The sequence below is a fragment of the Manis javanica genome, chromosome 15 (genome assembly GCF_040802235.1).
Source record: "Manis javanica isolate MJ-LG chromosome 15, MJ_LKY, whole genome shotgun sequence".
Taxonomy (NCBI): Eukaryota; Metazoa; Chordata; class Mammalia; order Pholidota; family Manidae; genus Manis; species Manis javanica.
Genome location: NC_133170.1, coordinates 244,585 through 258,907, shown reverse-complemented (window position 1 = coordinate 258,907; position 14,323 = coordinate 244,585). Strand labels below are relative to the sequence as shown.

Sequence of the window (14,323 nt, the reverse complement as noted above, 5' to 3'; positions counted from 1 at the left end):
TGGAACATACACCAATATGAAATATTTAGACTTAAAATTTTATGTTCATGTAAAAATCACAACATTCAATAACACAATCACATAGTCATTTGAAAAGTTCATTTATTATATACCAATATACACTTTCTATAATAAAAAAGCCTCCCAGTACATTTAACCATTTTATAAAGGAAATAAGAAAATAAAATTTTCATCTGTTTATAAATGAGGTTAAATTAACCGGTACAAGATACCATGTGTAAGTCTGCCCTGCAGTCTGTGAACTGTAATTCTGAAAATAGCCATGAGAAAAAAAAATGGTGCTTTAATACTTGGCATTGTAGTATTGCTCTTGAATATTCATATAATTACAAATGTCGGTATTTTCAAGTTATTTCAAATGTAAAGCATTCAAAATATATACAAATTTTACAGTTTTCCTTTTTTTGGATTAATCTTTGATATTTACATCTAAATACATTCAGATTAAACCTTTGTTTTAAAAATCAAGATACCGAGGTATCTTTTCCATTTTTTATTTTGGTATACTCTTTAGGTGAATTAAAATGGAAATACATCTTAAAGATGCTATTTGGCAAATTTTTGCAATAACTCAAAAGTTATAATTTCTAGTAATGCTCAATTTCTAAAAGTGCACCATTCTATAGCAGTATGTCTCTAGAAAATAGTACATAAAACATATTTTCTTAAAGCACATTCCAGAAAAACTATTGAAATATGATTTAATATTATACTTATGATACTTGTATTTTATACTTGGTTTTACTAAAATATAAAATATTCAACAAATGCTCTTGCTACTGATTTGGGGGAAAAAAATCACAAACTCCAGAAATTCTAGGCCCTGAGTAATAATTTTTAAATCCATATCATGTATGTTGTAGAAATAATAATAGTTTGCATCTCTTTGTAGTGTTAGCACTTGTATTTTATGGAGAACCCCTCAATGTTGTACTCAATAGCAAACGAAAGTCAGCAGACACCTATGCAAGCTACAAATGAACTAAATCCTGTCTTAGATGTGCTAAGTTGAAAGAGCCACCTTAGTGTTGATAAGGATTTGCAAAAGAGACTCATTTTCTTATAGAAGATTGTGGCTATGGTAAACACTGAAGAGCATTGCTGAGCTATTATATAACTTAGGCTTCAAACTTAAAATATCTCCATAGACAGATACATACAAATGGATTTTTGAGCCCATCAACTTAATTCCCTGCCCCCACCCCCAATAATATAAATGTTTTGACTGGGAAGAGAGAACTATGCATGTAAAAAACAAAAATCAAAGGTACCATATGTTAAAATTCTGATGACTACATAATAAGATTATATATACAAACATAGCAATCACAGTTCCCTGCACTGAATGTTTATCAAATAAAAATGTATCAAACAATACTGGGCAGTGTGTTTCCACATATCGTGGTCTCCTAAAAATTCTGAATGAGACTGGAAGACGAGAGGGAGAACGTTGTTCAACGACAGAAGTATGACAAGAGGCCTACATGGAACATTAAAAAGCCGATGCTTCCAGAATAGGCAGTTTAGCTAGAAGCATTTTCGTTGTTGCTCTATGATTTAAATGAAGCCCCTCTCAATGTTTAGTGAGATGTTTTAATGGTTACAAAATGAAGAAGTCACTAATTCAGTGTCAAAACAGGGTGAGTAAAATACTTCTTTGCTGCTGACAATAAGACAGATGTTCTAGCCTGGTGTCCAACCATTCATGTGCCTTACGGTCTCTAGACCTGCCTTTTGCCTGTGTTATTAAATAGATTGATAATATCTGGTGCAAGACTGGGAGAAGGCACAAGTGGTGATAGGTAGCTTTGCCCCTGGGGCATTTTTGATGTTCTGAGAATACACGCATCTGGCTCTTCCTGGGAGACAGGGAAGGAGGGGAGGTATTATCTGACAACCATTACTGCAGCTAGTACATCTCTCACTGCTTTGGTGAAACCTGGGCAGAAATGTGCACCACAGATTTTAAACATATAAACAGCCACTCGTGACAAAAATGACTTTTTCTCCTGCTGGTACCTGGTGATGTTACTAGGAAGTCTTTGGAGTCTTCCTGTTATTTCCTGAGTAACACTCAGTCAAGATAACTCAAATGTCTTTTGGAGCATAATTTGTAACCATTTCCAATAGAAAAGATATTTTTTCCTCCGTTAGTGATGCTTGGAATATGGGGGGTTGTAAATCCAGTCAGTTATAATGAGGGCCATGCTTCCAATCATGAAGACGATCCCCACCACAAGGAAAACCAAAGCCTGAAAAGCAGAGATGGCTTGTTACAGAGCGCAGAAAACATGGCTGCCTAGCACAGTCTGCTCCATAAGCTGTTTACCTAGGGCGGCAATCTTATTTGCATATTGAATTACTCTTACAGTTCAGATGTCCACACGAGCAATCCAGTCAACTTAGAACCCTCAGTGGGGAAACGGGGGCGATTTAACCCAAATGTCCAACAGAGAAAAAATTAATTGATTTCCTACAGCAAATGATGGAACATCTTGTGACCATTCAAAATCAAGTGATAGAAAAGGATTTAATGACATAGGGTGTGCTCATGAACTCTTAGGGGGAAAGGACAGGTTGTGAAAGAACAGTACGTATGATATGATCATGCTTTATCAAGAAAAGTCCTAATATGCTGCATATTCCTTAAGAAAAACCCAGTGTATATATGTGAGTATGGGGGGGGGCAGTAACCATAAACTCTATTTCAAATTGTACCCCTAGAAAGGGCTTCATATATATTACTACAGAGATCAACCTCTATATCTGAGGAAGCAGCAGCTAAAATTTTTTTTCACTAGGAAGGATCTAGGAGGTAATTTTACTCATTTTTACATCTGGTCAAACTGAAAACAGGTCACAAGCAGGAGAAATAATTTGCAAAGTCACACTGCCATAAAAGTTGAAGCAAGAGGGATTGCAGAGAGTGGATATTCTGGGGGCAAAATCATGGGAGGAGCTTTTGATAGCAAACTGTCCTGGAGACCTAAACAACCCCGAGAGGTGAATGACTCCCAGGCAAGACTCAGGATAACTCAAGTCGAGGCGTTCTTTTATCACAGAATACTTTAAACACATGCGAATTATCTTACTTTTTGTATCAGTAAGAGACATTCTTTTCCAAACTTGATATAATACTTTCTTAAACAGTAACTGATAATATTTAATCATTACAAAAATTATTTCTAGTGCATTTTTATAGTACCATTATGGAAAGGAAATGTATACTCTCTAGCCAATAACCTCTTTAGGTATAAAATATAGTTCTAACAGGCAGACAGAGGTTCTGTACTGGATCTCAGTCCACAACAGGGGTCAGTGTCCAAGGAGGGGAACACTAAGCACCGTCTTTATTTCAGACTTCACAGACCTAACGTATGACCGAAACGTTGAAATCACTTCCTAACACTGATCGGGAGGCTGACTTCCTGTAGCCAGTACTCAGTGGTGGGAACTGGGGACATGCATTCAGTGGTAAGGACTCAATTCAGAATACTTGATATTTGTAAAGAAGAAATTTCAGAACACTCTGAGTGCTGGAAATCTACCCCTTTGTCTCTCCTACAGAGTTCCAGCTTATCTAGTGATTTTTGGTCTTTGTTATCAATTCATTTTTTGGAACCATGAGTATTTTCTGGCTTACTCTAAGTGACTGAAGAGCAAGTTATAAGGGGAGAAACTGCCGGCTTACTTACCCCGATCTTTTGGGGAGACCTGAGAGGCTCTTTCTTGACAAGTTTAAGATAAAAAACTGCTGGAAGAATGAAAATCAGCATAGTGGCGGAAGATGCCCCTGAGGAAAGACACAGGGCAGGTCAATGTCTTACTCGGCTGACTAGCAAGGCGCAGGCCCAAGGCCACTTCTGTACTTCAAAGAAATCAAATCTAAGGTGACCCTTATCTTAGTACTGAAAGCATTAGAAACTCATCTAGGTTGCTCCTTCAAAGAACTTAGGTACATTTTAATCTTTGTAGACATAACATAGCAGGACACATAACATGATACACAAGAGGCTCAATGTTATAAATTTACAGGCTATTAGTGATATAAACACTAAGGAAACTGAACTCATACACACCCCTATCCAATTCTAATGTTTCAAGTTGCTTACTTCTAATCTTAAAATTTTGTATTTAAAGTTTGAGTAAACCTTCTGTGGGGTAAATGGAAATTTTCATCCAGAATTTCCCACCTGGCCTTAGTCTATTTTCATACCAATGGATGATCACCATGGCAGAGCCTCCAGTCCATTTGGGGCAAGGGGTGGAGAGAAAACAGCCATTCTTTCCTCCCCTCCGTTCCTGGTATGTAACTGGTCTGGAGGCCGCCACTCACCAGGGACCCACTGATGGAGTTCCTGACAGAAGGGGCAGGCAGGGGGAAGCGGGCATGCAAAGGGCAGCAGGGGCGGATGGATCCAGTGCCGGCTAGCAACCCGAGTGAGCTGTGAGCAATAAGAACCTTTTCTCCCGACCTGCCCTTCCCCTTGTCCTCCTTTGTTCTTGCCCCGGGTGGGGACCCCCTTACTCCTGGAGCTACACTCTCAAATCTGAAGAATGAAAAATTAAATATATTAACAGGTCACACAATTGAAGGAAAGAACATGCTTTCAATGTCCACCTCCTCCAAAGATAGCCATTGACGCTCAGCCAGGACTCAGAGGCCTGCATGGTCAGCCTGCAGGTAATGTCTATCTTCTTCACATTCTGAAGCAGAGTCAGGACCTAAGCCTACATTCTGGGTCCAGTTGGACCAGATTCCCATAGGGTGGCTTTTAGCGCTAACATTTTTTGATCCTGTGAATAACTTCCTGTGTCATCTGTGAGGGACGAAAGGTGACCAGCTGGTCTAACAGGGGCCCTGTGAGCCTGAGGCAGACCGGGGTCCTTGACCTCCCATCGCTGGCTCCATGTCCACTGCTAAAAGAGACACCAGCTCAAGTAAAAAAAGGCCCTTCAGAAACTCACCAATGAACCCAAAGATGTATTTTATAGTTGGTACAAGGATGACCAAGACATTATTAAGTGCAAGAAGCATGGCTGCAATCAGGAAATGTCTTATCCAGCTGAAGGGTCTTCTGGGAAATAACAGTGTGGTCACTGACGTCCGAATCTAGAACAAGAAAGTTCAAAGGCAAGTTTGCTGATTTGTTTTTGACTTTAGCCACTACTTCAAATATTGTTATCACCCTTAATCATTGTCTTTTTCTTTTTTCTCCCAAAAAAGATTTTGATGCTGCTTTTTTTTGGAGTATTTTTTATTCTAGTAAAATACACACAACACAAAATTTACCACCCAACCATTGTAAAGTGTACAGCTCAGTGGTATTAAACCTGCTCACATTGTTGAAAACCCAGATGCTGGTTTTTGACGCTGGAGACATTTTCCTCGGTGACTTACTGTGTGCTCATTTTCTCAGCTTTCAGAATTTTTCCTTAAAAACCTCAGCCAGGAAGAGAGAAAATAACACAAGCTATGTAACTTAGAGACACAGTAAACCCTTGTTACTTTCTAATCATGTCTCATCAGAATGGGTTTAGTATTAAGGCAAGGGCTGAATTAATTTGCATGTGATGGTAAATGGAATTTTTACAAAACTGGGTTATTAAATTTGCACTTTATTTAGTGTTTTTGCCACCCGGTATTTTAAAAAATGTGATATTCTCTGGTGTTTACTCCTTTTTCTTCTGCCACCCCAAGTAAAGATGCATAAAATGCAAGGAACAGGACTGAACAATCATAACATTCCTCAGTTTCTAGTTCAGTGTCCCGCATGCAGCAGACACTCAAAACATTAAACTGGACAGCACAAATTCTTCCCGAACAAAATCCTTTTCCTCCCTTCAGGAGCCTTGGCAGAGTTCAGGCCTATTTTAGGGTCTGAAGTAAGTAGGCAAAGGGTCAAGGGAGGTTCCGTGTGTAAAAGCTCAAGTCACCTGATGTAACTGGATGGAGAGGGCCTTCTGGAGGGCAGGGGACGGGCGCAGGGGAGGGGGTTGTGCTGTTTATGTTTGAACAGCTTAAGGAAATTGAAAATACTCTTTGGTCTCTTAGAGGATACTTTTTGACTTAGTGGAATTAGTCTATTGGCTTTTTGATAAGTGCCCACTTCAGTTAAGCTAGGACGTCACATTTTTAGAAATGCTGGAATTGATTTTCGCTTTGAAATTATATTTCTGAGCCTCTCAATGGTGGGGAGATGGGAACTCGGGTAAAAGAGAAAATGTAAAATATGTTTTGGAACCTACATATGAATGACCAGACCACATGTATGGACAGCACAAAGTTGCCTGCAGTTTCTAAGGTGGCGCTTTCACAGCACGCCACCAGAATTAAAGCCACTTGTTTCAGTTTCAAAGGCAATTTCATTTCCAGAATGGCAACCCAGGTAGTCTCTGGAAGCAGTTTGAGAGTGGCTTTGGAAAGGAATAAAAAAATTGGATCAGTGAGAATTATGAAACGCACTCTGACAAGCAGACCAAGAGGCCAAATGGTCTGATTCATTCTCCCAACAGCCCATAAATTCTGCATCATGACCTACAACTAGTGCTTGTTCATATTGCCCAAACTGATCTAATTAGTAGGCTTAATATAAGCTTTTTGTGGTATGGACACAGTACTTGAGGATTTGTCTAAAAGCGCTAAACTTACGTAATAAACACATAGAACACAGGTTATTTCCATGCAGAAAAGTCAACATGTATGCTTTTTAGTCCTTTGTTAAAATGCATTTAATTCAATAAGCTGAGGTGGAGGCAAATGCACACATACAGGGCCTTGGAAAGGACATGAGGTTTCCTAAGGCCTCCCGGCTCCCAGAAAGACTGAGGCTTGGCCTAGTGGCGTGAGCACAGAAGGCTCACAGCAACCATGGGCTGGGCGGATGGTGAAAACCTCCTCCTGTTAGTGTATCTGGAAAACAAAACCCCAAACAGAAGTAAAGGCAGAGAGTGGCTAGTGTGTCCTAAACAGGGCACACTGGGGGCAATTGGGAGGTAGTGGCTGCTGGTGGTGGGAGAGAATAGATGGAGCATGCTGTTCATTCCAGGCTAAAATGCTGCCTTCAGGCTGAGCCTGGGATCTAAGTCCTGGCATGTCTCCTTTCCTGGGCTATTGGCTGTTCACTTATCTAAGTGCCCTTTTCTCTACTGACACAAACTGATAAGCACCTGGAAATGTGGGTCAGGTGCTAAGGGTGGGGGAGTCCCTAGCAACAGCCATAGCCTCCTACCCAGGGTGATTCCAGAAGAGCTCTGTGCAGCTCTAGGGAAGATCTGTCTGAACAAGAGCCAGGTAGGAGGGGCTATGTTCTAATGTGGGAACCCTGTAAACATCAGAAATGGGGAGGCTGAGTGGGAGGTGGGAGTGTTGGTTCTGAACTCTTAACACGTAATTCTGTCGTTCAGCAGTCAGTTTCCCTCTGTAGGGCTGCCGGACAGGCTGTCGGTGTAGTCTTGTTCACAGCGGCACCAGCCTCATTTCATGCCTGCATCTGCATCTGCGGCAGAATAGGGGCTCTGCTGGTAGCCAGCAGGAAAAGCATAGCTTTGCTGCAATAAAATGCAGCCCAAGCAGCTAAAGAATCTGATGTGCCTCTTCTAAGGCGTGGCGGGTGGAATCTGAGCCTGTGTTCTGGGCAAACGCACTAAGGTTATCTGGGCCTCTGTTCTTCTTGGAGATGTGTGAGCTTTACAGCACAAAGGGAAGCATGGGCTAGAACGGCCTTACAGTCCTTGGGAATGAGACACAGTCCCCAGAGCCCCCACCTCCACCCCCACCCCCACCCCCATTCCCACTGAGAAAGAGAAAAGGGATGTTGAACTGCTAGTGAAAAAGCTGGAGTTTTATTAGTTCACTTCATCTATTCAACAGTCATTCCAAGCAGTCCCCGTGTGCTTTTTACTAAGAAGGAAAAAACCTAACAGGAGAAAATAGTAAATGGAGAAATCAGAAAAAAATTTGGCCACCCAGCAACACCCCCCCTTGTCAGCTCCTCCTGGGCCCCGAAGGAGAGCACTTCATGGTGAATGAAGCAGAAGGCAAGAAACACCTAAAATGACGGGTTTGGCCAGGATTTGGTCTTGGTTTGTATGTGGGGGCATCAAGGCAAAGCCAGTTAACTTGTTCCTGGTTATGAGCTTAATTCAAAGCAGCCTCTCAGGGGCGTGGCGCTGTGACTTGGTGTCTGACACTAAAGATTGGGGCTCTAAGTCGTAAGAGACACAAATACCACTAACAACTTCTACCACTTTGCCGGAAAAGCATCTGAATGTAGTTGTGGGGCTGGGACTGGAGCTGGCCCTACTTTCATGTCACCGTCACATCCACGGAGGCATGATTCACTTAACCCAGATCCTCACTCAACCTGAGGGTCATGGCGGATGTCAGGCAAGGCGGTGGCCTGTGTTTTTGCTAGAAAAGCAGTATTCTTTTGGAGACAGCTTTTCTTAGCAAACATCATTGAATTCATCCAATGTCAGTCACTGTGTGCATCTCCGGGGACATCAACTCAGTGCGTGGCCCAAGGCAGAATGTCATACAAAGATGTCCAGAAATGCTGATGTTGAGTGAAAATACTTAATGGACAGCAGTCAGTTATTTTTCTGAACTTTGTTCTAATGGCCAGTTTTGATTCTCATGGGTATAAAATGGGAGATGTTTCCAAACTACTGATGGTCGCTTTATACCAGGGCCTTATCTGGTATGCCAGGGAAGGATTTCTAGGGCAAGGTCTGGAGTTTTAGGGTGGAGGTGAAATGGCCACCGGTAAACAAATGAAAGGCTGACTTACTCCTGCTGCCGGGACTGCAACCCTCCGTGTCTGCCTGGAGCTCTGCTTTAGTCCAGCTCCCTGTGAGGAGCTGAGTGACCTGCCCAGGCCACCGTGCCCCTGGCCACCACCGGAAAGTACTACGTTTAGGGTCATGAGCACAGAAGAATATAACAGACTTTCATCAATTTGGATTCAGTAATGATGTGCCTACTATGTGCCAAAATTCAGTGATGTCTTTACCCACAAAGAGAAGAGCTCTAGATAGTTCTTTTTTCTGGCAACACTGTTTACTTAGGGTGCCATGTAGGGTAAAATTTCTTTCTGTCTACAGCTATTTTCCGCCTTGTACCCATGACGGAGTGCATGTCATTCGAAATACTTCCAGATATATGAGAGGCAAGACATTATTTAAGAGTAAAACATTCACTGCCATAGTAACAAGGATCTGATTTCATGCACTCAGGAAGACGGAATGTGACAGAATATTTCAGGGCACAAGCTGCATTCAGAGTGACCACAGTGCCCCTGAGCAGCTCTCATGCACTGGGCCTGCGTAGCATTCTGTTCTGGACAGGGCTGGCTACTGAGTCGCTTATTTGCCCCCTAAGATGAATGAGTAAATTCAGTGTTTATGAAAGAAGAGCTGGCAGGAAGGCATGGGCCTGTGTCCATCCACAGGTGTGATTTAGCTCACGCAGCCCCCCACCAGCCTGGCTCCTCCGTCCCTACAACCGACACCAGCAGCAGGTGCCGAGACGGGAGGGGTGAGTCAGCCTGGGGCCAGAGGGCATACAGTGGATGGCACAACCGTTCTCAAGAAATTTGGTTCTGGAACAGAATTTACTAGCATGATTCCCTTCTCATTAGCCTTCAAGGAACCTGGTTAAATGAGGTGACTTTTGGATGTTTCTGAAGCATGACTAATGGGACAAAGTTAAACACCTTCAGGACTGTGGCGGAAATGCAGTATGATTTGGAAATTGCTGTGGTTTTGGCTCTGAACTTTCAGAAGTTACATGAATTTCTACTCATTTCTGCTACCCACAAGACAGAAGCTGAAGATCTGCTTTTCAAATCTGAATTTAAAAATTTCAACCTTAGTAAAGCTGGAAAATACATGTAAAGTTTTTCATTTTATTTTTCCCTTGAAAAAAATCTTAATCTAGGCAATGGTTACACAAATATATATGTGTCAAAATTTATCAAGCTATAAACTAAAGTTTGTGCATTTTTACTGTATGTACCTCAATATAAAAATTTTTTTTATGTATGCATCCCCAAAATAAAAATAAAACATCTAAACGTACTTGCTGTGTTTACATATCACATGGTCCGTTTTGAGTGGCTCCAAAATGCTGCACAGAAATGCCCGTGGGTGTCACAACGCACACTCACCCAGAGCACAGGTACTAACCTGGGGCCAGGCAGGGCCCTTCCACTGGGTCAGGTACTTACTGGGAACAAGACGATGGGCACAGTGAGCACCACGGCCACGAGGACAGCCAGCCGCACCGCGAGGAGGGGGGCATCAAACGTGCAGGCCCTGCTGTAGGCGTGGAGCAGCTCGTCTTCAACCTCTCCTACGAGCAGGAGGAGATCGTGTCACCCGGCATCACCGAGTCACCTCCAGCCTCGGAGAGAGAGGGCGCACAGGGAGGCAGGAAGGGCCCAGGCCTGGAGGTCTGGACATGTCCACCCTCATCCCACCTCTGGGCTTGTCAGCCAGGGGACTTTCTCTCAGACCCAGTACAGACGCTGGTCTGAGATCACAGCTCTGCTCTTACTCCTTTGTACCCTCAGGTGCGCCATGACGAATCTCTTTCCACTGTACAGAAGCCTTGTGACACAGGTAGAGGGGGATGAACGGCCAGCTCCTGCCCTGCACTGCCACCTGCACCGCCTGCCCAGTGAGCTCTGATGCAGCTTCTGCAAACCTCGTCTGAGACCCGAGTGCAAGTGATGATGAATCAGGCTCAACAGTATGGCTCCATCATGACACTGATAACATATTTCTAGATTTTCTCAAGGTTTTGCTTGTCTTACAAAACCATTTAGAGTCATTAAAAATAAGTAACAGGCAAGAATTAGTGTGATTTTTACAGGGGCTCCCAGTGAAAATTGCTGTAAGATTAGATACTGCCCTCCTGGTAAACACATTCGTTCAGAATTCCAGACACAAAAGGCAGGAAGATGTTATAGGATCAGATGTTTGGTTTTCCCACTACTCGCTCAAAATCAGACAAAGGGGGCTTAAAAATACCTTCGACAGTACTGATCTTTCATCAATTCACAGCCAGTAGGGAGCTGAGACCTTAGCTAACACAAGAGCCCAGTTAATGGCCAAGTATTAGTCAAAGAGAAGGAAACCCCAGAAAATGATGCCCGTACCCAGTCTTTTCCTCCACAACTTGTCTTGCAACAAATTTAACTTACCAAGTCAGGAAAAAATCCAAAAAACTTGAGGTTTATATTAAAAATATGTTGATAATGTCAGTTACCATGGACATGCCCCGCCAGATCAACGTTTGCACCCCTGAAATCTGACAGCAGGGTCACGGCTCATGGAAGGGAAGAGCCATCCTTTCCCTTTTGTGTCTTGTTAAGATACCATAGAAGAAATGTTTTAGGCATTTACTCTAACGTGGTCATAGTCACTTGTTTTTAATAGCATATTTCCAGATTGAAGGGAATTCTGTCGTCTTAGGAAACCATTCTCTGTGACAGAACAGAAAGGGGTAAGCCGGATAATCTGCCTAACACTTCAAGCCCCCAGATTCTCCTTGACTGGAAAAAACAAGGAGCAGGTTCCAATTCAAGGACTTTGTGCTTTTTCTGCCATTTTCTTGGTAGTTAATTATCACACCCAAAGAGCTTTACAACATGCAATTGGATTCACTTTCACTGCTTCTAGCTTAAAATGGCCTATGGAGTCAAGCCAGAGAAATAGAATCCATCCCTTAAGGAAAATAATTAAATTTGAGGGATGTTTTTTTATAAAATATGTGTGAATTCACAAACTGTAACCTGTCGGCCAGGCTGGGTTCAAACCCCATTTCCTTAGGTCAAGTGACAAGGCCAAATGGCATGTGAATCAAGTAGCTGTAGATAATGATGCCTGCAGAAGGTAAAAGAATCATACTCATGCGGGTTTATGATCAGTCCGACCAGGATTTGCACAAGACAGTAACTCTGACAGAGCGACCTACCATAGAAGGTCAGGTAACCAAAGAGGGCGGCCAGCACGTACAGAGTCAGCATCCCAGTGATGGAAACATTCGACACGGTTTGCATCTTCCTCTGGGACCGGCTGAGAGCACGGAAACAACACTGAGCTTCATTTCTTTTTTAACTTGTGAAAATATCACTTTTTTACAACTAAGATTTTAAAAACGATGAAAGAATATGTCTGTATTGCTATTATAAAACCATGTTTCTAGTGCAGAAACATAGCTTATGTAAATTTGTCCCAGAACTATGGATGATTTGTTTCTGCTTTTTTCTTAAACAATGTTGTCCTAAAAGGGACCAGTTTATTTCATGCTGAGTAAGCGTGTCTACTGAGTATCCACGGAGGTAACAGGAGGTCAGACTGTTTCCCCAATGTGGAAAGCCCTCACGTTTCGTAGCGGGGCGGACGTCATGCAGACCAGGACCCACTACACTCAGGGCAGCACTTGGCAAGTTCAGAGGACCAGAAGGCCCCCCTGCTCCCTGGGCAGCTGTGCAGGCGGTTGTCAGGCCTCTACAGAGCTGCGGTCCCTTCTCGGTCTTCTGGCCAAGACCAGGTTTAACAAAACTGCTCTATGTGATTCTCCATGTAAATCCAGGACGTTAAAATAATTGAAAGTGTTCCAAGAATTTATGACATAAATCAGAGTTTATGGGGCAAGTGATTCTTACTAGTGAGAATGAAGGCTGAGGTCATGATGTTGAGGTCAGGGAAGCTGGGATTCAGGACCTCGGAGTGGGGGGAAAGCTGCTCTAGTGGGCCCGCTCTATCCCCACGTCGTGTCAACAGCCTCAAAGAGGAGAGTGTCAACGAATCACAGAACGTCAGCTGGGAGAAACGACTGTGTAGCCAGTGTCTGCATTGTACAGATAAGACCATGAGGCCAGATACTGGCTCATCCCTGTGGTAAAGGACGAGGGTGAGGCCATGAACACAGGTGACACCAGTGGCCTCGCTGGACCACCTTGACCATATTTTTGGCCTGCATAGGTGTGACATTTCCAGTTCAGGTGACATCATGCTTCCCAACAAAATGCAAGTTCAAATTTCCCATAGCTGCCAAAATCCCCACTGGCTCCTCCTCCTGCTGCCCTGAACTCTTCCCCTGGACAATTAGGGCCGAGGAACAGGAGAGAAGGGAGCTGATTTATACCTGTCTGGTTAAAGCACGATGCTGATGAGTGTGGATAGCACATGCTCCTCCTGAAGAGAAAGCTATGCACCCTGCTTCTGTGTAAAGCACCTTTGAACATAATGAGCACATTTGCAAAGCAATTAGAATGCTGGAATGGTGGCTGCCTTACTCTTTAAGCTCACTGTAGATGGGAAGGACCTCGGGGTGGCACACAAAGGCAAACGCTAGGATAGGAATTGCATAGGCCGTCTGAAAGACAAAGACAGCACATGGTTAGCACTCCATTCACACGGCAATCCCAGGCCAGCTCGGCTTTGGCTTATGACGAAAACTAGGGGCCACATTACCAGGCTCTTCAGACCCAGGCCTTCCGCTTACCCGCGAGTTGAACACAAAGTATTTGGGTTGACATCTGTCGTCACTTTGAGCTTCATATTCTACTCCAGTCCCGGGAGGAGAGCCCTTGGCCTGGTTCCCGTCCAGCCCTGCAGGGCTCTGGCGGGTGTAATCCAGCATGAAGTCCACGCCGCTGCTCTCAGAGCTGTTGGGCAACATTACCGGGTGCACTGGAAGCGTATTGTTGAATGTCACATTTCCAGCAGTATGATCCAGAATGGGCAGAGGGCAGGGTATTTGGAATTTCTTGTAAATCACCTAGACCCAGTCATTAAAAAAAACCAGTTAGCCTTTTGGGGAGAACAATAAAACAAATCTGTATGTGTGCCTTACAGGGCAGAGGTGAGGGGCTGCTGCTGAGGGTTCCCATGAGCCTCTGGGCGGCCGGGATCCCCTCTGGTCACTGTTCTAAGGGGAGCTGGCATTCTGCTTGGCATCTCTGCCCCATAATACTAATAAAATAGTATTTTGCATAAATCCATCCTAAGCTTCATTTTCTTCCATGAAAAAGATGATCATTTCCTTGCTACATTTCATATCTTTTATTTCGTCAAACCAGTGATAATAAGGGCTATCAAAAATTCCCCTTTGTCCTTTGCCTCTTTGGGGGAGACACAGTATACGATTTGGCATCCATCATATTATAAGAAATTCCCCCTTTTGGTGGGGAGTGGGGTGGTAGAGAGAAGGATTTCTTCTTTGAATCCACTGTGTTGCTCTCTCTTCATGGGGGAAATGACTAAGAGAAAACAGCTGATTCTTGAACTT

At 43.4% G+C, this 14,323-nt stretch overlaps 1 protein-coding gene across 5 annotated transcripts in view; it reads right to left on the bottom strand.

Moving 5' to 3' along the window:
* Positions 1–84: 84 nt before the first annotated feature.
* SLC38A4 (solute carrier family 38 member 4) overlaps positions 85–14,323 on the bottom strand; it is a 59,327-nt gene continuing 45,088 nt past the window's right edge. For 4 of the 5 annotated variants that reach the window (XM_073223408.1, XM_073223406.1, XM_073223409.1 and 1 more), the window contains 7 exons: positions 13,538–13,813; positions 13,329–13,408; positions 12,002–12,102; positions 10,251–10,375; positions 4,990–5,134; positions 3,717–3,814; positions 85–2,273 (listed from right to left, as the gene is read on the bottom strand). In XM_073223408.1, coding sequence (XP_073079509.1) covers positions 2,172–2,273; positions 3,717–3,814; positions 4,990–5,134; positions 10,251–10,375; positions 12,002–12,102; positions 13,329–13,408; positions 13,538–13,813 — 927 coding nt within the window. In that variant the 3' untranslated portion in view covers positions 85–2,171. Of the gene's footprint in view, positions 2,274–3,716; positions 3,815–4,989; positions 5,135–6,728; positions 6,935–10,250; positions 10,376–12,001; positions 12,103–13,328; positions 13,409–13,537; positions 13,814–14,323 lie in introns of those variants that run through there. The other variant, XM_073223410.1, reaches the window with a different exon arrangement.